The sequence below is a fragment of the Notechis scutatus genome, chromosome 4 (genome assembly GCF_049901735.1).
Source record: "Notechis scutatus isolate UNSWTSFEM ecotype Mainland chromosome 4, rNotScu1.2, whole genome shotgun sequence".
NCBI classification, from domain to species: domain Eukaryota; kingdom Metazoa; phylum Chordata; class Lepidosauria; order Squamata; family Elapidae; genus Notechis; species Notechis scutatus.
In genome coordinates, this window is record NC_142012.1 from 64,590,806 (window position 1) to 64,616,566 (window position 25,761).

The following is a 25,761-nucleotide window of genomic DNA, read 5'->3' on the forward strand; positions in this document are numbered from 1 at the left end:
AGGAGGTATATCAATCATAAAATATCTCTTTGGGCCATCCACAAGTGGATTTGGTTGCTTGTGCTTCACAAATGTGGAGATAAATATTTTTTCTGACCCAAGTATTTCTCTTGACATTTATGTTCATGTTTATTTTTTTTAACTTAAGTTACTTAATTTCCCTGTGCTCTGGAGTGACTCTCCCTCCCCACCACACACAACACAACAGGACCCAACTTGCTTGTAAGAAAGTCCGTCTTCCAGACGTTTAGTGTCAGTTGAATGGGACTGCTTCTGAGTTTGTTTTGTAGTGTATTTGCATGCTATTTTACGTTTTTATTTAGATAGTTTGTTTTTTTTAAAAAGGGGTATAACTGGTGTGTTTATTCATCTGTTGTTCTATATATGCGTCTAGATGTACAAAGGGTAATTTGGGTTTGAGGATAGCTTGCAAAATAACACTATCAAAGAACAGGTGTCTGTACACAATACTATTTATTTAAAGAATAATTAGCACTATAACTGTACTTCTACTATAAATAGAACATACTACACATCATAAGGCCCCTTTGGGGGCATTCTACCCCGGAGGTGGCTACTGGACTAAGAAAATCCCACCTGCTCATGCCTGCTCATGTAATACTTACCTAGTTTTACCCAACTTCTGTTAATTTTGAATGTTTTAATTTCTTGTTTTTATAGTGTAGGCCACCCAGAGTCAATAGCAAATGGGTGACATAGAAATTTAATAAATAAATGAGCAGTGTAAGTTTTCCACACAGAATGGATTGTTCAGAGAAACAGCTTTTTATTATGCAGAACCACAAGGTCTAATATTTTAAACCTCAGCTGAAGCAATATCGGGCATCGTTTTGTCTGATGTGAATATCCCCAAAATCTCAATACACTATGTAATTGCCCAAAGGTTAATTATTTGGAGCAAGTTCTCAATAGGAACAAAATACTACTCTAATTAAAATTTTATTGTCAGAAATTGCAAATATGACCAATATTAGGGTTTAATAAAAATACTTTATGCCCATTCTTTCACAAATAGTAGCAACTTTATTCTACATTTATACTGCATGCTAGCATACATACAAGAAACTTATTCTATTTTAATTTCCTTAAAAATAAAAACAATGCAATTAAATTACAAGAGCCTACATTTCTATTTATCTACAATTTGGAAGCAAAACCAGCCAAATGACAAAAATGGGTATTTCTAGAAATTCGGAATGGACCATTCCATTAGGTATGAAAACACTGTTTGAATTCTAATCACACTCTGAGGTATGCTAACAGGAATCATACAATCTTTTTCACTTCAACATGATCTAAACTTCCTGATCTTGAGGGATCTATCTCTATTAATCAACTTGGAACTCATAATCTGAAAAAGAATAATCATAACAACATCTAATATTTCTTACCTAAAAGATATTATTCACTGCAGTATAGATCCACTCATTAATTTTAGTTGCTATTGTTTCTCATTAGAGCGGAGTAATATACACATTACTTGGAGATAAATTTCATAGAATGGAATGAAACCTACATATAGTCCTTGTTTCTTTTGGGGAAACATGACTCACCAGCATTTTAATGGTACACTTATCAATTACCTGCATAAATCTAAATAGTTTATTATTGTAATAGTCTTGCCATAGCCAAGGAAATAAATAGTCCCCTTTAACCCACTTTCCTGTAGTGGTTGAATCAGTCCAACTCATTGCCTTTAACAGTGGCAATTATGATAAAGGCAGAATAAATGAGACACATAACAGAATCTGTATTTTTCCTTTAAATAAATGTGAAAAGATCACTTTGTGCTTTAAAAATTGTTATGAAATCAAACATTACTAGTACTTAATATATCCCTGACAAAATTGTCCAAGTGGCAGTTTTATCCTTAAGTGCTAAGGAGAATTTATAGAGCAAGAATTTTTGTCCGCCATGGTATAGACTGAATGCACCTCAATATTGTAAATATAGGATATTTTCCACTCTGTGGTTCTATGATTATCATCCAGAAATGATATCCAAAAGAAATGTAGTCGTAACATTATCTTCTATGATCATCATTTTACTGACAACTGAAATTGTGCAAATCAAGATTTATAACAGTTCTGATATTTCTTAAGATGAATATCCTCATAGTAACTGAAGTAACCATTGTACAGCTTATACCCGGTTCCTAGTTTTCTCTGGATTGTTTTAGTACCTTGTAAAAATCTTATTAGAAATTGACCAATGATTTCTCAAACCTTTTCAACAAATTTATGTAAAATCAAATTAGGTTGGAGTGTGAAATCCTTCTAGCGAGTAGTTTTGCAGCCTTACCCTTTTGGAAGCTATCCTTTGGGGTTTTTATGGATGGGGTTTTTTTGGATGTACTCTATATACTTGCCCATTTAACCATCCTATGTATGGCTCCTGGAGAATAAGATAGTATTTTAAAAGATTGTTTAGAATGTGGCATGAGTTGCTGTTCCTTGGAACTTCTGGAAGATTACACTCGATTCTGGAAGATTACACTTGAATTGAAAGTTCCCATTGATATAAAGATCTGGGCATCGTTCCTGAGATTATCTCCAGCTCATTGGTCTGAGACACAAATTTAAAAACAAACAAACCATGGTTACTTTCTGAAACACTAAAATATACCGATTTACTTGACAAAGCTTCAGAGCACCCTGACCAAGTTGCAAATGTTATGAAGTCTTTCCAAACAGAATATCCGTTTTCAATTAAAATGTTAGTATCAGGTACTCAACATATTAAACAATTGTTTTTAAGTGGAAACATTTTGAATGTGACCCAAAGAATCAAACATAAGGAAAATAGCTTTTAACATTTTTCTGCAAATATATGGACCAAAAGAAAGTTTCTATCGGAGATTCTTCTTAAATTGCGCTAGTGAAACATTTAGTTCTTTTCTCCCAAAATTCTCTAGTATGAAAAATAAAATAGCTATTAGCACCAGGAGATCACATACCTGTGATATGCTAAACTTGGGTTTATAATCTGTAGTTGATGTTTAAAAATATCGATGCAATGCAGTCATTTCATTTAAGCCAGACTTGCACCATAAATTCCTAAGTCCTTTACTTGGTATTAAGTATAATTAATTATCTTGGTATAAATATAAGCAATAGATCACAGCTTCACAATGACTCCAACCTGAGTCAGGAAAAGTGGTAACTATTCCAATTTTTTTAAGGAATTTAAAATGTATCATCAAACACTTGTAACATATATGATCTTTGTAACAAAAGCTTTCGACAAACAATTGCATTTTTTTTATCAAAACCTACTCATTAACAGCCTCAGGTGTTAAATAGAAATTACACTAATTACATTTGTACCTCACAAATCAAGCATGCTACTGACATTACATGTGAATGAATACAAGCATACATATAAATACATACTTCAAACATTTTTAGAAAGTTTAAGTGAAGACATATCATTTATATCCAACTTGTCTTCGTTATAACTCACATGAAAATTAAGGAGACGGAGGGGAGAAAAAGCTAAAGATTTCAATCTATATTAGACACACTCTTGAAGCAGTAAGCAAAATCCAAAACAGAAAGAAAAAGATGTGCAGTGATTTTTTTTCAGTCCTTCCTAACAGACTTCCTCTCACTCTCTGAAAAGCTTACAGAAGTCATGCAGCCCAAAAGCAAAATTCAATGTTGTATGAAGGGCTGCAAGCCAAAATAGGGAACACTTTGCCACCACATTTAAGGTGTCAAACTGGCAGCCACCGGCCGGATACGTCACACGCAGGCCACGCCTACTCCAGGTCCACGAATGGGAAAAACTTCTCAAAAATATCATCACATGATGGCAACGGCGAGTTTGACAGCCGTGATTTAAAGCAAAGTCCGCCGATATCCAAGGATATTTTATTTCAGCTGAAAAGCATACCTATTTCTGAAATGTATTCTATATCCTTTCCAATGTTATTACCGTCACGTTGTTTTTAAGCTTTCATAAATAAGAATGTAAAAATGGAAGAGACAAACATCGAATTATTTTTAAAAGGTTGTTTCAATAAAATTTTAATGATGATTCCAACATGGGAAGGCAAAAACAGAACCATGACTCGAGCAGAATGATGCACATTCAACATATGAGACTGCAGTTAAATCTTCTATTTTAGAGGAAATGAAATGTATTGCATTACATCTTGACAAGCAGCACATTGTATTAAGGACGTGAATCATTACTACAATGGCTTTTGTTTTCCCTTGACAATTTTAGCATTCAGGGTCCTAGGACAGAGTAGTACATAATTTAAAAAAAAAAAAAAATCATCCAAATTTCAAACATTACTTCTTCATCAACAAGGCAGAAAGAGCACTATTTTCCATCCACACAGAAAGACGTGCAAACATTTAATGGTTTACAGCTAACAGCAATCTACTATGTAATGTACTCTGATTTTTTATATATGTATAATAGCTGCAGCTGACTTTTCTAGGATGAGAGAAAAGATAAATGCCAAAAGAAAGCATTATAGGAAAAGAAAAAAGATGAACTCAAAAGAGAAGAAAGCAATACAAAATGTAAAAACTGCAAACTGAAACAATGGCTTTAGCAATGTTTCGGCTATTAACAAACAGTTGGGATTATGGCACATCAATTGAAGTTTGATCTCATTAAAATCGTTTCCTCTTGAGGATTTCAGGTTTCCAGCTAACAGGGTGAGTTTCTTCAGTCTGCAGAGATTAGAGAGAGAGAAAAGAGAGTTCTAGCCCCATTCTAACTTTGCATATGCTACAGTTATATATTTCCTAAGACCGGCTCTGGTGAATTTCTGAATACAATCCCAAGTGATATGCCAATTTAGACTACTTTTGGTCTTTCATATTTAGAACAGTCACTCGTACTAACTTCCCAATCAATCCCTAGCTGAGCAGAGACTCAATGCCATTATCTTCTGTATCAATATTCTTCATTTGTTTTCAAATTTTAATGGGAACAGAAAGACACTATTGGTCCCACAAGTTGGTTTATTTTCTATTTCATCTCAAGTTATCCATGATTTAACAGTTTGGGGAAGAATTTAAAGGGTCCAATTGAAATCTTTCACATAAACCATAGCATCAATTAAGAAACATAAGAATTACAATTGTTTTTGAAAGTGGGGCTCTATTTTATATTTTCATTAATCATATTTTGCTAAATAGTCTAAGAGTGATTTCTTGTCATTTGAGAACTACCAGAATTCGACCAGTTGGCTTGTTTTGATATATTCCTTTATATATCACAACATGCTGCCAGATTAAATGTAAAAGCAGGTTCATAAATATCATAAATTTACTTGGAAATAAATTCCACAAAACTTTCATGAGCAGATATGTGTAAAATTGTTCTATAAAGTGTAATCCACTGCTTTTAAAATGCTGTCATAAATACATATTTTTTTAGCCAAACTGAATAAATATCTGACCACATAATTTTCTCACAGTTACTTTATTGAAACTGAAGAACAGATTGCAAAAGCATTTATTTTATTCTGTTACTGGGAAGTTTCTATCAAGCAACTGAACTCAACTTATAAACTCTATTTTAAAAAAATGTTTCCACTTGTGTAAAATGTTGTTTTTGAGCCTTATTTAATAAGTTTAGCCTTAAATATGCTTTTGAGATTAATTTTAGAATATGTGCATCTATCTTTAATCTAGTTTTATGCTGTAAAATGTTATTAAAAAAGATTTCACATACCGCGGAATCATCTTCTTTGTAGACTTTTATAGTTTTATCAGCTTCAGCTGTAAGAAGTCTGCTTTCAGATTGGTCAAATCCACAAGCAAATATTCCAGATTCACTGTCCAACGAGCCAGGCTGTACAGCTGCATGCACCCTTTGGAAGTTGTACCCAGTTCTCCAATCCCAAAGGTGCATTGTACCATTGTCAGCTGAAAAATAAAACACTGGCATATTCATTCAAAGTTACAATTCAAGTATATAGCACAGTTATTCCGAAGACTGACTATATCCACCACATTCCAGATCTGTTTGCATCCACACAATTCATTTCTACGTAATAGGATGAACAATCCGTTTCTATTCCCTGCTGATTTCACTAGGATTGACTTTAGAAAAAATTAAACATTACAAGTGCACTACCAAGATAAAGTATTTGATTTTCCTATAATTTGTACTGGTACTATGTATGTGAAAATAATGCTTGTTATCTCCAGTTAATATATATTGCAGATAGACCTCTAGTCCTGGCCATTTCTAAGCACTGGGTTATATACATAATGGGAGCTATAGCCAAACGTAACACTACAGTACCTGACAACTAGAAAGCCCAGAAGAAGAAAAAAATTCCCATAATTCCTCTGCTAACATACTGGCACCAGATAGAAACCCTTTATATTAACTGCATTTCTTGTTCAGGCTAAACTTACTTTAACATGTCTTCTGGTATACATATTTAAATGGGCTTGAATTTGCTTTCACTGAAAGCTGTCCTAAGAACATGGATGTATGATAGATACATGTTCCTTTAAATAGAAAAATATACTTTATAAAAAAAATTGAACTAAGCATTGGGTGCTTAGGATTTTTAATTATTTTAATTATCCAGTCCCAAAAGAATCAAATGTAAGATGCTCCAAATCTATGTTTAAAGCAGTTTGTAGTGCCAAATGCTGAAAAAAGGAATTACTACCCTGCAAACATCTGTTGAAATAAGTGGATATTGCTGTCTTTAGGAAGAAAAAAAAATGAAAAACTGCCATGATACACTACCCCTGGTGGACAGGTTCAGCTCATTGCCCAGATCATATTTTAGCAAGTACCAGAATCTGAAGTAAATATATTCACTTTTGCCTTTATGTAGGAAAATCTTACAAGAGAGAAGCTGAAACTTTGGCAAGGACATTTTAAACTAGAAATGGGAAACTTGTGGATTCTCAGTGTCACAGCATTGTTACTGGTCACAGGTTAGCATTCCAATAATTAAGGGTCAAAATAAATCAGAAACCCATATTTAATCCTTCCAGCACTGATATTCTATGTATATGTGTTCGTGCTCATCATTAAATCTGAGAATAAGTTCTAAATAACCACAGCTTTAGAATAGCACACAAAAAGTGCTGTATCACGAGACTTACAGTGCCTAACAGCAAATTAGAATTTGTTTTCAAGTCGTATGCAATTTTTAACTTACCTCCAGAAACCAGAACTCCATCTGAGTTCACAGCCAACGTATTGATAATAGCACTATGGCCAGAAAGGTTTTGGATGAAATTTCCATCAGGGAATTTCCACTGTTTTATATTATCTGGAGATCCAGATGCAAACGTGTACCTGTAAGAGAATGTATATTAAGATCTTAATAGAATAGAATAGAATTCTTTATTGGCCAAGTGTGATTGGACACACAAGGAATTTGTCTTGGTGCAAAAACTATTGGATGTCTAATTAATCACTATTTAATTATTGGTTGTTAAAGTTACCAGGGTTTATTACAGTTTCAATGTTAAATTATTTCCTCTAAATTATTTTTGGTGACAAACATGGCTTTCCAGGTATTTTTGAATTACCACTTCCAGTGATCTCAGTCCACATTATTAATAGTAAAATAGCAAACTCTTCCTCGCTGATTTTAGTGAAACACAATCCAAGTAAGCATATACAAGATCGCAGTTTTAATCCTACGTACTTTAATCTTGTTATGCTGTACACAGAAACACAAACCTTCTGACTTCGATGAAGGAAAATTTCAAGCAATGATCAAAAGCTCACAAGGCCGTGCGACATGGCAATAATACATTGCTCTAACGGTTACAACTACTTCTAGTTACAACTGCTAGAACAAATTAACTGTATTACTGTCTTAAATAGGCAGCACAGTATTGAGTTCATGACTGGTAGTCTGATTTATCTATACTGAAACAGGTTATTTACTTTAAAAAAAAAGTAAATAACCTGTTGTTTTTTTAAAAAAATATGGAACATCTTACTGTCTTGGATGCAAGACAACTGCTCTTACAGATTTCTTGTGATTTGTTAATGTGACTCGTGTTTTTCCTGCTACCAAGTCCCAGAGACGTATGGTGGTATCATGACTTCCTGCAGTGAAGAAAGGAATTTTAAGAAACAATATAAATACTTTGACCATATTTTGTTTTTCCTTAATGTTTCTGTTTCTCCTGCATTTGAAAATCTTCCTGCTGTTTTTGAGTATTACTAAGATAAGAAAGATGGTAGAGATACTGGTATTGCTTTTTTTTTATTTTTTATTTGTCAATTGCTTACAAGGTAATAGGGATAAATAAAAAAAATAGTTATGAATACATGGATACATATAAGAAAAAATAAAAAAATATAAAAGAAACAACAGGACAGGGACGGTAGGCACATTGGTGCGCTTATGCACGCCCTCTTCTGGCACCCCATACTTCATGCTACAGTAATATAGATATCATACAGCATGCCGACGACAATTATGACTTGGCAGAACAGTACCCTCTCTGTTCTACTATAGCTTCAGAGAAAGTCCTAGGAGCCACAAATTGAACTGCTGCAGGTACACATTGTAGTTCATTTGTGGACTTTATTCATATGGCCAAAGCGGTAAAGAGATGATTTTCTGAAAGACCTTTTCTTCCTTTGCAAGAGTTTTTCAAAACCTAATAAATCTATTTGCCTGTTGCGTAATAAGTATTAGCTGCAATCCAATAACAATTCTGAAAAGTATTCAAGATTCTCATACTCTCAGTATATTTTTTTAAAGGGCATTTATACTTGTTTATACCCAAAGATTCTTAGCCATAAGCAGAATTATTTAAAACATTTACATAATTGGAAAACTACAAATGCACAATTAGAATGCAACAAATGGAAGCATTTTATTAAACCATAATATGCCTCTGCGTGCAAGTTGGCTACAGGACAAACTTACTGAATTGTGTTCTACTTTAACAAGCAGCATTAATCATACCTGTGATAATCTGTGGCTCTGCTGCTTGGCACTTCACTGTTGCCACAGCATTCGTGTGTCCTGACAACGTATGCACACTAGCTTTTGTTCTTACATCCCAGATCTAATAAGATCATAAATTTAAACAATTAAGTACAACAATGCAAAGGTAATAAATAATCTTTATCAAACAAACATTACCATTTGCATATAATTATGAGCTTATCACTTAGGATCCTGCTGTTCTTACTATCACTTATGAACCCCCACATACAATAAGAACAGTATTTGTGTAGGAAAATAACAGCAACGCACACAAACCTCCTGCCACTGGCATGGTTTGTTATTGTAAGGAGCAGAACTGAAACTGCTCAGCTGCCTTTGAGGAATAAACCATGGATTACAACAGTTTGCAGCCCCCAGGGACCTCTCTCATTTCTACTCCAAACCCTTAAAACAAAAAAGTATTAAACAGTACTCCCCAAATTTGCCTGTTTTGCAGAAGTATTTCAGTGGTACAATCCTGGGATGCTGGGGTTACAAATGCATCAGGTAATTCCCTTTCCATGTTTAAATGTCATTCTTATTTGATTGACTGGAATTAGTAGAATCTGAAGATTTTTAAAAGGGAGTATAAATAGCTAATGACAAAAAAAAATCACACTAGTTTCCACAGGGAGAAACAAGTTTTTTTTTTTAAAAAAAAAGATATAAAAATTTCTGTTTTACTTACACGTGCTGTTGAATCTCTGCTACAAGTTACAAGCACATCTATTGTTGGATGCAAATCTAAGCCATACACAGCACTTAGGTGGCCATGGTAATGCCTAATAACCTGGCGAAAACATATTAACAATCAGTACTGAATGTCCTATCATCATTACATTGCTGAAAGATTCCAATGGTTTCAAGTTTATTTAGTTACCTTATTATATTCAAGATCCCAACATTTCACCTGTTTGTCTTCCCCACATGAGAAAAGGTAAGGACTTCTTGTACTGACTATTACACCTCGAACTGTACTAATATGTCCTGTTAAAGACAGTTTTAATTTGCCACTTGCCAGATCCCAAATCTGTAATGAGAAAAATGCTTCTCTGATGTTCTTTGAAATAAAACACACAAACATCTCTTATTTTAATTCAGCAACATCTCAAAGATCTTAGTAGAATACAGAATACATTCCTTCATGCTGGCAGAAAGACTGAAAAAATAGTTTACTATACTAATTCTAGTTAGGGAGTACTAACACACTTAAACAATAAGCAAAGGCCTATAGGCAAAGACAGAAGATAATAAAATATACTGAAGTGATTATTACGAAAGCATTATGAAGTATATTATCGAAATAATAATTAAAAAGTACAATTAAGTCAGTATCTCACCTTTATAGTCCTGTCAGCAGAGCCAGTAACAAACCACTGATTTCCTGGTTCAACTGCAATACATCTCACCCATCCCAAATGTCCACTGATAACCTGCAAAAGTTACAGGATAGTTTATCCATTTATATCAACCCTGACAGCTTAAAGCAGTTACATATAGTAACAAAATGTATGTTCGGTCATTTGGCTTCAAATTTGCCAGTAACTGTAATGTTGCCAAATTTCAATTAATATTGATTAAGAGGTTCCAAGAAATTGCAAAATCCATAGGCAGGCATGATATTCCCCTCTGAAAAAAAATCGGGCCGCCAAAAGAGACCCCCCACCACGCACCAAGAAATCGCCCGCCCGCCCGCTCGCCCGCCCGCCGCCCGCCCGGGCTCCGCTCCGCACCGCCCGGGCGATTCCCAAAAAAATCGGAATTCCGATTTTAATCGGAAAAATATCATGTCTGATAGGATGCAGATGGCCCAGTTGTGCACTAAATTAGGATTATCATTATGTATAAATAGACTTATATATCACTCTTTACAGCACACTCTGGGCAATTTACCATGCCAGCATATTTCCCTCAACAATCTGGGTCCTCATTTTACCAACCTTGGAAGGATGGAAGGCTCAAGGCTGAGTCAATTTTGAGCCAGTCAGGCTCAAATTCCTGCAATACTGCATTCTCACTACTGAGCCACTGGGGCCTCCTACAGCAAATCTATCCATGATCACCAATTCGTAGACTATGTAATTTCAAATTTTACTTGAAATAACATTATTTTTGTTGCTGCCTTCTAGGGCAAATTCCTTTCTAACACCTTTTGTCCAAATAGTCCATAGAGCTAGATTAAAAGTGTCAGTATCATATTAGTTAAACTTCAGAATTTGGAGCTGTGGTTTCTCCCTGTCCACCCAAGTTGCATTATTTTCATCTTTTTAAGTTTCCTTCTTGATGGTATAAAGATAAATTGTCCGCATCTTTGTCCAATTTTAAAATGAACTTGTGTTAATCTTTTCTGGACTATATGTGCTGCCTTGCCTGCTATGGTTTTCACATGATTTTGTAGAAGTATCTAGTTAACTAATACAAGAGGCAATAAATGAGTAAGTCAGTTACTGTGTACTTGAGTGTAATGAACTAGATTCTTCTAAGGGGCTCTACATACATGTTTCCATGACATTCTGAAGAATGAGAGCTTAAAAAAAATCAGTTCCACTTACTCTGACAGTTCCGCCAATAGTATTCCATGCAAGACCAAGCTACAGTATTTAAACTAAAAATAGTTGGAATTAGATTCCAACTAGATTAGATTCCAATAGATTCTACATTAAGCTGTTTTTGCAATATTCTCTGCTACTTTAAAGTGATTAGAAACGTCACTTCAAATTTTAAGCAAGTCACAGAAATTGCAATTCAGTTATGATTTACTGGAACAAGATAGGATAAAAATATGATATGACCTTGATTCAGTCAATAAACTTTAATCAGAATGGTGCTATTATATTTATAGATGTTTCCAACTTACCTGAAACATACTGAAGTAGGACTGATAGTAACTGAACTCAAGAACAGAATAGGCTTATTCTTCTAATAAACCTCAGCATATGGTTTTATATTCCCATCTAAACTAGTCCAACATTTAACAAACTATTTATCCGCCAATAAATACTTCTAATATATTTGCTACTTACTCTGTATAACTTCCATGGTGGATGCCACTGTGGTTTTGGCATTGTTGGAGCCTTTTTTGCCATTAATGCAGAATTTTTATTCCCACCAGTTTCCATCATAGCCTATAAATTGAACAAACATGACATCATATATTTTTCTTCACTGAACTACTTTCACATGGGCCTATAATTCTGTCACAAAAATTCTATGCTCTTTCTAGCTCATTAGAAGACTAAATATAAAATCTGGTTAATTTACATGAGTTGAAACTTACCATAGTCAAACCTGGAGGCTGTGAACGCTCAGAAATCCCAGCATGTCTATATATATCACCTACACTAGCAGCAGTTCTATTTGATTCTATTCTGAAATGAGAAAAATGAGAAAAAAAATTAAAAGACTGCTGATTTTGTATATAACTGATAATACATCTATTCGAGAAAATCTGTGGAACATCATCATGCTAATGCAGAACAAGTATGTTCAGATCACAATCCAGCTAAACTGATAATAAGTAGCAATGTTTTAATCATGACTATTAAATTCCATGGTATTTCATGAGCCTTAGGCTTTACCAATTTTTACTTTATATCAATGCTTATCATAATAGCAAAGGAAGAAACATGTCATATGTGCACATCCATTGAGACATGCATGGTTTATAATCTCTGTTGTTAATGGAAGAGTGAATGTCCAAAAGGATTCCTGGGGATAAGAATAAAAAGATGCTATTGCTGTCCCATTGATAAGACCATCTACTTTGACTGAAATCTGTCTATCAAGAATTAGCAGAAAGGGCGCAGGTCTTCTGGATATGGCTTCCTCCTAGATTAGTGGGATGGCTCCTTCTCTAATAATATTCAGAAGGGGAATTAAAATACTGTTCTCTAAAAGTCTTCAAGGAATAAATTTATATTGTACTGTCATTGAGTAACTGATTTATCTGATCCTATAATAGATTATTTTGGATTTTTTTTAAAAAACAGGAGATTGTTGTAATTGTAGCTTATTCTGCCAGAGACATTAGAATGAGACAGCACAGAAGACTAAGTAAGCAAATTGCACCCATCCTACTTGCAGGCCTTCCTAGCTGGCCGTTGGGGGAAAAGAATGCTGGATCAGACAGATTTGTCTTGGTATGGCTCCTCTTTCTTTTTAAGGTCGAAATTAATGTAGCAATAATATAGTGCAGAGCTGAAGTTAATTATCAGGTCATTTAGGCTGCAATTTATTTCTTTATATTTTTAGGATTGCCTAGTTATCAGCAATCCCACACAGGCATACTTGAATGTATGTCCTATTAAACTGAAATGATTACTGAGCAGAAGCCGGTTAGGATTGTAGTATTCATGGATTGTGTCCTGGCTCATACAGAAATCTTTAGACACTATAGAAGCTAACTTTCATCAAAATAACTTTTATGGCACACAAAAGCCATCAGAAGCAGAAAAAGATGTTCATTTACATACTGCTTCTGTTTTGCTGCTTGATTTAAGTCCCTGTTTTACTTTTTTTCTTAAATTATCAACAGTAAATAACATCTTGCTGAACAATTACAAAGAGCATAATCTAAGGGAACACACCATTATGAATCAACAAATACCGCTGAACCGCGTTTTGTAAATGAATCTGAAATGTTGTTTTGCTTTCTTAGCTGATTAATAAATAAAATATAATTACTTGGATTGAGATGGAGGCAGTGCCACAGCTAATGATTGAGATGCTGATTCACTAGGCATCCTTTGGATTTTAGTGTCTGCAGTCAGAGCCACCCCTTGTTTTTTTTTTAAAAAAAGGAAGAGAATACAATTAAGAACAATAAAATGTGAACAACTAAATGCTTATTTATGTTACTGATTATATAGTTAATACATGTACCATTTTTCATTTTGCAATACATAAAGGACAATGATCACTTCTCCAAGCAATTATTGTAATCAGGGAAATCAAGGAAATTCTATGTGAAGTTTTTAACTGATAACAGACTTGTTATATATTGAAAGATTGTCCACTTTAATTATTATATTTAATAGACCGCTTTTTAATTTTGAATGCTTTTAATTCATTGCAGTCTAATGCTGTCACACAGATATTTCAACTGCTAAGTTTCATTAGTACTCAGCAAAAATAATCAGTTTTTTAAATTTTTAAGAAGACCAGTTTCACAATAGTTTTGCAAGTTAAAATATTCATTCCATATAGAAGTTTGAAAATTCAGTGACTGGAAGCAGAGATTAAAAAACTAAAATCAGATTTAAAAATTTTGTGATTTGTAATGTATATAACACATGAATTTGAGTAAGATTTTTTTTTGAAGCTATATAAAAAGAGACAGAACATTCAAGAGAATTTGAGTAACTGAACAGGTAAGTGAACAAAAAGAATGTATTCCTAGTTTGAGAGTTTGAAAAGTATCTGGCATCCTGTTAATTGTCTTAATTCAAAGTATTCCAAGTAAGAAGTAATTCTGTTTGTTTGTCTCATTGTCTAAGAATGGGTAAATTCTTCCATTAGGTTGCTGAGCAGCTAAAAACAATGCAGAGGAGAATAGCAAGATGGTGAGTGGCTTACAGGCTAAATCTTACAACGACTTCAAAAACTGGGGTATGTTTAGTTTACAGAAGACAAAGTTGATGGGAGACCCAAAACAGCCTTCCAATATTTGCAAAAGCTGTTATAGGAAAACAATATAGACTTATTCTACCCTAACAGTAGGACAAAAAACAGTAGATACTTGGTTTAATTATTTACAGAGAGAGATCCAAATTTGAGGAACTTTTTTTTTACTGTGAGAACTATTAAGCAGTGGGACAGAATGCCTCCTGGATAACGTTTGTATCGTTATACTGCACCTTAATATACAATGGCATCTTCCTTAAGATCCTGTTTTAGAATACCACAGAATTCCACCTAAACATAATTGTATTTGGCAATAAACTTACTCACCAGGTCCAGGAGGATATGGATGCGTTCCTGTTATCAAATAATCATTATCTTCTCCTAAACATTAAGAGATGTATTAAGTCATTTATAGAAGAGTAAAAACAATCATTTAATGATGATACAATTCCTGTCATGATTCCAAGCTGCAACCATCATTTGGATTTCTACTGAATAATTAATGTAGAAGAATCATGCATATATTTATGCATATGGATATGTGTATATGTATGTAAATACATATCTGAATATCTGAAAAGCTCAGGAGGAGTTTAGCAAAGATGTTAAACATATTCTGAACAATATCTGGAGGTTCAAGAAGTCTTCATATTTGAAATGATACTTCTTTCTTTTAACCAGGAACATATAGACTTCACCCTATAGGAACTACTTTATTTTGACTAGAATTTCAAGAAAATTGACTGAACTCAGATGAGAAATAATTGTTTGAACAAATGGACATAGGTTAAGAACTCATGAAGACTTTCTCTCTACCAACAAGAACTCATCCCAGCCTCTTGTGATTAGTGGTGGAACCAAATTCATGTTGTGAAAATAGAAATTACCATCAGTTTTCTTTTTCATTAATTTAACTTGAAAACGTTTTTAGTTATTACAATTTTCTACATAGCTGGTAGTCAGATACTCTGCCAGTGTATTTTAAAATATCTAGACCTCTCTTATTACATTCTGATCTACATTTCATTATCTCTCCCTTAAATCAATGACTCAAGTCAATGAAAAGTCTTCAGGCAGTTACAATTCACTTCAGCCAACAGGCAACTCCCTGTTTAAAAGTGGGATACAAATCCAATAAAACAATCCTAAGCATCTCTACAGTTACTATCATCTGATGGCGACCATATGGTTACAAAAGGTGTTTCTTGAACAAGGGTTCAGGATTATTAAAGCCATATCTGTATCCACCACCTTACACACTTGCACACATGTAACTGTCACCTACCTGGATTTTGGAGATACTGCTTGTGTCCATAGGAATCTACTATACCATGGGAACCCTTCTCTCGAACACATTCTTTCAATACAGGCATATGTAGCACAGAACCATACTCTGTACGGAGTTTAACTGCCATCTTAACTTTGTGGCTGCACAAAAACATACTTTATTACATCTTTATTTTTTTATATATGTTTTACTATAGTAACACTGTACCATAATAGAGAGTCATATATTTATATATTCAGAGGTTCAGGTAGTAAAAGCCTGATGTAAACATACTTATGCCATGCGATGGTACACAATTTTTTTTCAAATACAACTTTCCTGTATTTTCTGAATTTGAATGAAATGCAAAAAGCAATTCGGACTATTTAACATGAATAACTTGAAGTTTCTTTAACCATATTAATTAAGGGGAATCATTCCATTTTTCCATGGTACATAGCTCTGAATATGGGACTGATTCAAGACTTTGGGAGTCAAGCTATGAACAAAGCCAGTGGTAGAAACTAAACTGAGGTAAGGAAAGAGAAGCATTAGAAAGATCAGTAGGGGTGAGGGGAGCTAGCTGCTACTGTCCTTGGTTTCAAGAAAAGCATATTCAAAAGGCTAGCTCAATTGGTCCTCAGACAGCATTCCTCTCCTTTCCTATCTGCTGACTGCCTTGGCTTCATATATGGCATAAGGGAAGATGGGAGGAATCACTGGATAGATGGAGGAGGCCAAGTCAGTTAGATATGCTGCATCTGAAGTCACTCAGATGGTGGCTTAGTTCAGTGGCTAAGATGCTGAGCTTGTTGATCAGAAAGGTCAGCAGTTCGAATCCCTAGCGCCGCGTAACAGAGTGAGCTCCCGTTACTTGTCCCAACTTCTGCCAACCTAGCAGTTTGAAAGCATATAAAAATGCAAGTAGAAAAATAGGGAACACTTTGGTGGGAGGAGAACGGTGTTCCGTGCGCATTTGGCATTTAATTATGCCAGCCACATGACCACGGAAAAGTCTTCGGACAGTGCTGGCTCTTTGTAACAGAGATGAGCACTACTCCCTAGATCCAGAAACGATTAGCACGTATGTGTGAGGGGAACCTTTACCTTTAACAGTAGGGCAGATAGGAAACGGAAAGAACTCAGAAGATCAGTGCATGAACCATAATGTTTTGAATTTGATTCTGCTGAACCACAACCTATATGGAACAGTTTGGCAGAACTTTTAAAGCACGGTGTGTTTATTCTGGGTTCAAAACGAAACCTACTTTTCATGTCATGCCTAGGTCTATTTCTTACCTTTTTTCATCTAATACTACAGGTTTTGCGTTGTCAGCCACAAACATATCATGAGTCCTCTTTAAAGACCTGAATACAAGAGTGTGGACAGAGTGCTTCTGCACTTCCTAAAAAAGAGGGGGGGAAAGCACACATTGCGTTAGAGAGAGATTCTTTGAGGATGGGCTCCCGCCCGACTCCAAAAACTCATAAGACTAAACTAAACCTCTGGTCGTGGGGACTGACCCAGATTGAATCCTGCAAAGAAAAAAAGAGTTCAGATTTATCTGTAACAATTTCAATAAAACAAAGAATGAAAAAATGAAAACAAAAAAATTCACCTTGGCTGTCCTCTACGGCAAGTATAAAAAATACCATTGACTGAAAGACACTGTTCCTGTGGCTCAGGAGAGATGGAGACTATGGGTCACATACTCCTTCGATGTTCCTTTTACACAGATATTCAGGAAAAACATATTCTGCCAAGCAGTTCCGACACTGCTTATCTTCAGTGGCTGCTTAAGGATGAACAGTCCATAACTACAGTGCAGCTAGCTAGATTCTGCACAGCAGCACTGGGTATTTGTTGAAAAAATGTGTCTAATCCACCATAGTTATGTTATATAATAAATATGGAAAACCCTTTGCACTGCCTATTCCTTTCCCTTTTAGTATTAAACTGACTATTGGCCACACAGTTTATGGACTGTAATTTTAGTATAGTTAGACTATGTATAATTGACAGATTGGATTTTATTATTTTATACTAGAATTTTTAATTGTATATTTACTGAATGTTTTTATTTGTTCTAGTCTCTGGAATAAACTGAATATAATTGAAAAAAAGATTCACTTACTAGATAACCATAATTTCTCCTTATGAGCCAATGAGCAAAGAAAATGAACACCTGCTCTCACTAGGATTTGAAAAAGAAATAACATAAAACTTTTCCTACCTCCTTCAAAGCTCAACAGAATAGGAGAAATCTAACCTTCAGGTCAGAAGGAACCACTATAGTAATCACTCAACAAAATAATCATGTTTTACTTTCTATGTGAAAAAACCAAAGGCAGCCATTTCTTCTTGCTCTAAAGCAGCTGTCACCAACCGGTGGGCCGTGGTCCATTGGTGGGCCATGATAAAATTTTGATGGGCTGCAGAGAAATCTCACCCCCAAAGCACCCCCACAAAGCAATTAATCCAGGCTGTGCAGGAACACAAGGCTGCACCGTCCACATGGCCCGCGGGAACCCTTCCCGCCTACTCACTCCTTACCCGGTAAACTTGCCTGCTAAATTGCTATTTTTCTTTTTTCCGACCATCATCTGTTCTGCTGTGCCGGGAGATTTAGATCTCCACCCTAAAAAATATTTTTCCCCAGTGTATTACAGTGCCAATTCTGAAGAAGGCAAAACCAAAATGAACTGGTAAATTACAAGGGGAACACACACACACAAACACACACTCCCTTCTAACCCTGCTGGTGATTGGACAAGAATAGATATCTCATTATCTTTCTCCTGCCTCCCTCCTTCTTTATTTCTTTTTCTTTCTGTCCCTTCCTTCCATCCCCCCCCTTTCTTTGTCCCTTTTTATTTCTTTCCCTTTTCTCTTTATTTTTTCTCTCTCTTTCTCTTCTCTCTCTCTTTCCCTCTCTCAGGCTCATCCCTTTGGATCAGGGGTCGCCAAACTTTTGGACCTCAGGAACCACCAAATTCATAATTTTAAATCCCGCAGACCACTAATATGAATTTTGACTGACAGTGGCTTTCTGGCATTGGTGGGAGAGATCTGATCCAACCTCTCTCTCTCCCTCTCTCTCACACACACAGGCAGGGAGTGGGATTTAGACCCCTGATCTAAAGCTGTCAAAACTCCAAAAACCGGTCAAGTAGCTCTGGGGAGGCCAGTCATAAATTAGAACACTTGCTAAACAACCGGTCCTTAAGTGAGGACCACTTGTATTTGGTTTGCCAGTCACCTGGCCACGCCCACCCAGTCACATGACCAGCAAGCCACGCCCACCCAGTCATGTGACCAGCAAACCACACCCTCAAATTAGGTCACACTCACAGAAATTTGAATCCCACCCCTGGGTGGGGTGGGGGGCACCGAGGATGAGTTTGTAGCACCAAGGGGGCGGTGGACCAAAAAAGTTTGGGAACCACTGATTTAGACTGTCTACTGTTGACCTCCACCCATTTCCTAAAAGGTCTGTAGGGGGCCTGCATAAGCGCACCAACGTGCCTACCGTCCCTGTCCAATTGTTTCTTTTTATTTGTATCCATTTCATGTATTCATAACCATGTTTATACTTATGCCTGTTATCTTTTAATCACTTGACAAAATTAATAAAATAAATATTTCATGCTTTTGTATCATGAAAAAAATCTGAACATTGCAATAATCAAGATAGTTAAAACCATGAAAAAGGGGCGATGCGTAGCGCACCAATCGTGCCTACCGTCCCTGTCCTATTGTTTCTTTTATTCGTATCCATTTCATGTATTCATAACCATGTTTATACTTATGCCTGTTATCTTTTAATCGTTTGACAAAATAAATAAAATAAATATTTCATGCTTTTGCATCATGAAAAAATCTGAACATTGCAATAATCAAGAAAGATACAGTTAAAACCATGAAAAAGGGGGCGTGCGTAAGCGCACCAATCGTGCCTACCGTCCCGGTCCTATTGTTTCTTTTTTTTCTTATAAGTATCCATCTCATGTATTCAAAACTATGTTTATTCTTATACCTGTTATCTTGTAAGCGATTGACAATACTAAATAAATAAATAAATACAAAATACTAAACAAATACTAAATAAATAAATAAATACGAAATACTAAATAAATAAATAAATACGAAATACTAAATAAATACGAAATACTAAAATACCCTGTTGGACAAATTTCCTGGATTTACACGATGATATACTGACTCCAAGTATTGGAAATCACCCTGGATATAGGAGTCCTTTGGTCTGACTGGGGAAAATAATACTGGTTTTTGCACATAATTCTGGGCTGCCTTCTGTACTACTTAACTACTGGTATCTTCCTGGCTAGCTGTTAAAGAGTTGGGAATACAAAAACATTGCTTTAAAATAGTGTTCCTCAACATCTGTTTGTCAGAAAGGGTGTTAGGGTCTCCCGCTTGGGCGGGGGGGGGAGTTGGACTAGATGACCTTATAAGGTCCCTTCCAACTCCGATTATCTGTATCTGTTTCTGAAGGGATCAAATTCTCAGCCATTCTTCTCCCCTATGTAACACCGACCGGAAGACCCTCAAGAGAGGCGATAGTAACGTATTGGTAAGACTTTTTGACCCCCCTGCAGTTCTGACGCCTCGCTCCGTTCCCTTTCGAATAAAGCCGAAAAAGGGTCGGAAGGAAAGCGCTCTTTCTTTCTTACCTCCACCATGATGGCAGCCGGCCTCGGTTAAAAGCCGCCCGTTTTCGGCCACGGATTCCTCCCCCCGCCTTCCTCCTCCTCCTCCTCCTCAATGGAAACGCACAGATGCTTAACTCCACCAAAACCAGGCCCGTTACCAACAGGCGCTTCCGGCAACGGTCACCGGCGCGACGGAAGTGACGTTTCCGCTCGCGTCCTGGAGCATGCGCAAAAAGCCCGCCGTCGAATTGGCGGCACAAATGGATTCCGGACGGCTTGGAATGCGGGGGTGGGGGTGGGGTGTCAGCTATAAATCAGGGGTGTCCAACCTTGGCAACTTTAAGACTTGTAGACTTCAACTCCCAGAATTCCTCAGCCTGGGAGTTGAAGTCCACAAGTCTTAAAGTTGCCAAGGTTGGACACCCCTGCTATAAATGAATAATATACGATAATTAAGATGGAAGAAGCTATAAATGAATAATATACGATACATTTCGCTTAATTTAAACAGTTCAAATGTGCGGGATCTGCTCCCAAGGTTCCTGCCTGGAGGAGTGCGAGTTTAGCACTCTTTTAAAGTCGGCAGGTCGCTTACAAAACGGAGAAAAGGGGATCCGCGAGATCCACTTTCTTGCTCTGTCCCTCCAGTTCCGGATTTGGTTCAAAAAACAAAAAAGTTTTTTTTTTATCAGAACATTCTAAATTTAAGTTTCCTTTAAAGCCAAAAAGAAAAAGAAAAAAGGGTTAGTTAAAAGTTAAAACTAGTTTGGGTGCTAATTTAAAAACCAAACCAAACCAGAAAACTTAGAAGTATGTTAACTAAAACATGTCCACATAAATTTAAGTTTCCTTTAAAATCAAAAAGAAAAAAAGGGTTAGTTAAAAGTTAAAACTAGTTTTGGTGCTAATTTAAAAAAAAAAAAAAAAAACCGGAAAACTTAGAAGTATGTTAACTAAAACATGTCCACATAAATGTAAGTTTCCTTTAAAACCAAAAAGAAAAAAAAGGGTTAGTTAAAAGTTAAAACCAGTTTTGGTGCTAATTAAAAAAACAAAAAACGGAAAACTTAGAAGTATGTTAACTAAAACATGCCCACATAAATTTAAGATTTAAAACCAAAAAGAAAAAAAGGGTTAGTTAAAAGTTAAAACTAATTTTGGTGGTAATTTAAAAACAAAACAAAACCAGAAAACTTAGAAGTATGTTAACTAAAACATGTCCACATATAGTTTTGTATCAGGGTTTTTCAAATCTCTGAAGATATTTTGTAGGAGTGCACCAAATTTTGGCAGAAGGAATGTGGATCTGTTTTTAAGAAGAGACTGGACAGTCACTTGTCTGAAATGGTTTCGGATCTGGTTGAACAAGGGGCTGGACTAAAAGACCTCCAAGGTCCCTTCCAGCTCTAATCTGATCGTAATGTTTTATATAGTAATAAGGGTCTTCACCACACTCTTCTTTGCAGTCACTCCTCCAGTCTTTAAGCAGAAAAGTGTGTTGGCATGATTTGGGATACCCTAATAAGCTGTAATTTGTGTGCGTAACAAGTTTTGCTTAGTAGAAGATTCCCGAGATGGTTGGTTCTGAAAGAAAGTCTGGGTTATCTTTGGGCCAGGCTGCATCCAGACTTGGAGAAGTATTAAGAGAAATTATAGAATTGAAGTAGCTACAAAATAAATGCTTACACCTGTTAAGATCAACCAATGTTAGACTGGATAAAAATGCTGAAGTAGCCTGTGGAAAAACGAAAAGCACTTGAGACAGGTTGCTAGTATTTTTAAGAAAAGGTTTAATAGAGTGTGATTTAAAAAAAACACAAGGCAGTCTACTATGCAATCCAGATATTCAGATACCAAAAATGTATTTACAGCATTATGAAGTTTTAATAGTATTTCAGAGTTATATACATCTTTGTACAACTTTCATCCTCTGGCTTCATGTTATATTTTGGAGCAGAAAGTGCCATTACAGATTCTGAACAGAAGGGTGTGTAGTTTAGCTTGTTTCACAACAAAGTACCATAAAGCAATTAGATCAATATCAAAAGATGGGGCTGTTTGTTTGTTTTTTTCCACCCAAATGGAAAAAAATGCCAAAATCCAAACTGATGGAAGATTTAGTTTGGTTAAAGGTTGCAGTTCAATACTTCTAGAGGCTACTATGTTTGGAACAATTAAGTCTATAACCATGTATACTTTAAATCTCAAGATTTGTTGAATTTATCAGCATTTGAATTTGAAGATGCTTGTTTCCTAATAAAGGAATAATGTGCTTTTGTTGATGAAATTATTATCTGCAAATAACTAGGCATCTATGGGGGAAAATTTGTAAGATGCAATGGGCAAAATGGGCAAAACTGCAAATATATAAGGGTAGAATTTGCACCATGATGCTATTGCATGCATTTTACAATAAACTAAATTTCTGGCAGATATCATGCCAATAACCAAAATATGGGATGAAGTACAAAATGCTAAGGAAACTAGGTTGGTCATCAACAATGACAAAATGTCACATACCTAATAATTTTTGCTCAATGGATTTTAAGATTTTCCTTGGAATAAATTTCATTAAATACGTTGATATTGAGTTTCTAATAGCGAAGGGACTAAGAGCTAATTTGATAATTCCAATCTGTTTTTTAAAACTGGCTGTTGATTTATATATGTGTGTAGCAATAGCAATAGCATTTAGATTGATATACCACTTATATACCGCTTTATAGTGCTTTACAGCCCTTTCTAAGTAATTTACAGAGTCTGCATATTGTTCCCAACAATCTGGGTCCTCGTTTTACCCACCTCGGAAGGAGGGAAGGCTGAGTCAACCAATACATATGCAATATAAGAATAGCTATCTTTTTCCAAACAAGTTGTATTTAAAAATGTATATTTGGATTAAGCCCTGTACTACATGCTGCTACCATATTTACTCAGCTGGGGAAACTGAAAACTGAGTTAGTCTTTACAAAATGTTTTGGTTGCTTTCTTTATATTGTGATTACATTAGGTTTTCATTTACAAGAAGTTACTGCTGCAACTTTTTGCTGCCTTCAGATTACAATTTGAGATATCAGAGATAGATTCTATGTTTGCTTTGCTGCTTCAAAAGTCAGAATAAACTTGCAACACCCCTTGTGAAAAAACACTTTTAAATAAACAACCAGAAGGACTGGCTTACCCTTCCACATTGCTTATATTTGGTCAAAAGTCTCTGTTCCTGATATTATGTGGAAAGGCAGTCTGATATGAGAGTCACTGAGAGTAGCCTTGACTCATCTGATAGATAGGGTAGGATATTTCACCACTGTTTGAATAAGCCCAGTAAGGCCAACAATGCAAGTTAGCATCTCTGTCCTCCACTGGCTAAATAAATAACTTGGTAAATGAATGAAAAACCAAGGAAGACCAAAATGCCTACCAACATCCTTACCTTCACTTCTGTTTACATAGAAAACACTATTTTCCATCCAGCTTTAGCAATCCAGCTTATTTATATATCCCATTCTCAAAAAAAAGCTCAGGCAAGACAATATGCTATATACTTAGTCATAATAGTTCAAAGAAACCATGATTTGAACTGCAATATAGATATTTATCTACATGCAATTGCAGTTCAAACTAGGAAATTACACAGGAAAAGCATGGTGGCTAGTATTGTGTAACATTGGTCAACAGGATAATAAATATAGTCAAATAATTTCCCGTAGATGCTGCAAGACATTATTTGTGGCCGAGCTGGGAAAACCATTTTGTAATGTTAACTTTGGTGAATAATTGTCTATTTTACTTTGCTGATTTTATGAGTCATTATTGGATGCTCTATTCAACATTTTCCTGTTATAGCACTAGGACATCAGCAAACTATCATCAGGTCAAGCTATCTGTACATCAATAGATCAATCAAATATAGGAATAGGAATGGCTAATGCAAAAAACATCAAGTGGCAGCCTTATATTTCATATTGTTTAAATGTCTAAATCTTAGAGTGCTAATTTAGTTTCCGTTCCAAAGACCTTATGACAAATTTACTGAAGTGGTTAAGATGTTGCCTTAATGGAGAGATCCAGGTTTTAGTCCTCCATCAGTCACATAAGTTCACTAGTTGTCTTGGATCAAATCATATTTCTCAGCACAATCTGTTTCATGGAGATGTGGGGAAATTAGGAAGAATGATATACTGTACAGTGTATATGTCTTAAGTTTCTCAATGTAAGGCAGATTATAACCTAACACTTTTTCATATATACTGGCAGTTTCCAGACTTACTTTCCAACCTCAGCATCTATTAATTTATGGAATTGGATCATAATTTCTTCATTGGACACATGCTATAGGAGGGATATTTTTTAAGAAGAATGTTGTTGGATGATTTTCAGGTTTTAGTTTCAGAATCTCCTTTTCATAATTTATGTATTTATCTTAAGCAATAATTGAGCAGCTAACACTAAAATAAATCTGCATTTATGAACACACACACACACACCAAATTTTGTTTTCTCAAAGATCAAGCTACCATATAATACAGAGTCTCCAAACTTGGCAACTTTAAAACTTGTGGAGTTCATCTGCCAGAATTCTCCAGCCAGTTGGCTGGAGTTAAAGTTGCCAAATTTGGAGACCCCTGACATAATACCTACAGCAGTATTTTGATCAGTGGGATAAATTCAGTATATACTAATGTGGCCCTACCACTTCTTTTAGCTTCAGCTGGCCTAATAAAGATTATCGCTCTGTAACAGGAGTGTCAAACTCGTGTCGGCACAGCATCGTCACGGCATCATCATGTGATGTATCAGGAATTCCCCCCCTTTGCTAAACTAGGTGGGGGCAGAGGCAGCATGTGATGCATCTGGTCTGCAGGCGGTGAGTTTGACACCCCTGCTCTATAATATAGACTTGGGAACTTTTTCTCAAAGTTGAGATGGCTATTGACAAGCATCTGCCAGTAGCAGTTTATGTCAGCAAAATTTTTTTAATAATAATAACCTGTTTCTCCAACAATACGGCCTCCCCCAATAGGAAGTCCCAGCATGTTTTATAGGCATGAAATAAAATTAAGCCCCTCCCCCCAAATTAAGGCCTATATTAAAACATGCAAAATGGGGGGGAATGGTGGGGGGGGGGCTTGCCGTTAGGAAGTACTTTTGTTGCACACCCGGATATGGTGCTGCCTGCGTTGACCCCGATACAAAGTGCCCCACCAACGCCGAGGTCAACATC

The 25,761-nt window shown here is 35.7% G+C and overlaps 1 protein-coding gene across 1 annotated transcript; it reads right to left on the reverse strand.

Moving 5' to 3' along the window:
• Positions 1 to 4,019: 4,019 nt before the first annotated feature.
• Positions 4,020 to 20,730, reverse strand: PLRG1 (pleiotropic regulator 1). Its single transcript, XM_026676582.2, has 15 exons — positions 20,559 to 20,730; positions 17,163 to 17,269; positions 15,882 to 16,024; positions 14,924 to 14,977; positions 13,658 to 13,751; positions 12,252 to 12,342; positions 11,998 to 12,099; positions 10,315 to 10,407; positions 9,855 to 10,004; positions 9,663 to 9,764; positions 8,951 to 9,053; positions 7,971 to 8,079; positions 7,175 to 7,314; positions 5,719 to 5,912; positions 4,020 to 4,709 (listed from the first exon to the last, which is right to left on the reverse strand). The coding sequence occupies exons 1-15, from the start codon at positions 20,565 to 20,567 to the stop codon at positions 4,650 to 4,652; spliced, it is 1,551 nt and encodes a 516-aa protein (XP_026532367.1). The 5' UTR covers positions 20,568 to 20,730; the 3' UTR covers positions 4,020 to 4,649.
• Positions 20,731 to 25,761: the final 5,031 nt, after the last annotated feature.

What these genes read in the sequence shown, in the direction of transcription:
- PLRG1 (XM_026676582.2), bottom strand. An exon ending in CACCATGGAAGTTATACAGA is followed by an intron (nt 10,408 to 11,997) that starts GTAAGTAGCAAA and finishes TAACTTTTGCAG; the next exon opens with GTTATCAGTGGACATTTGGG. An exon ending in CTGCTGACAGGACTATAAAG is followed by an intron (nt 10,005 to 10,314) that starts GTGAGATACTGA and finishes TTCTCATTACAG; the next exon opens with ATTTGGGATCTGGCAAGTGG.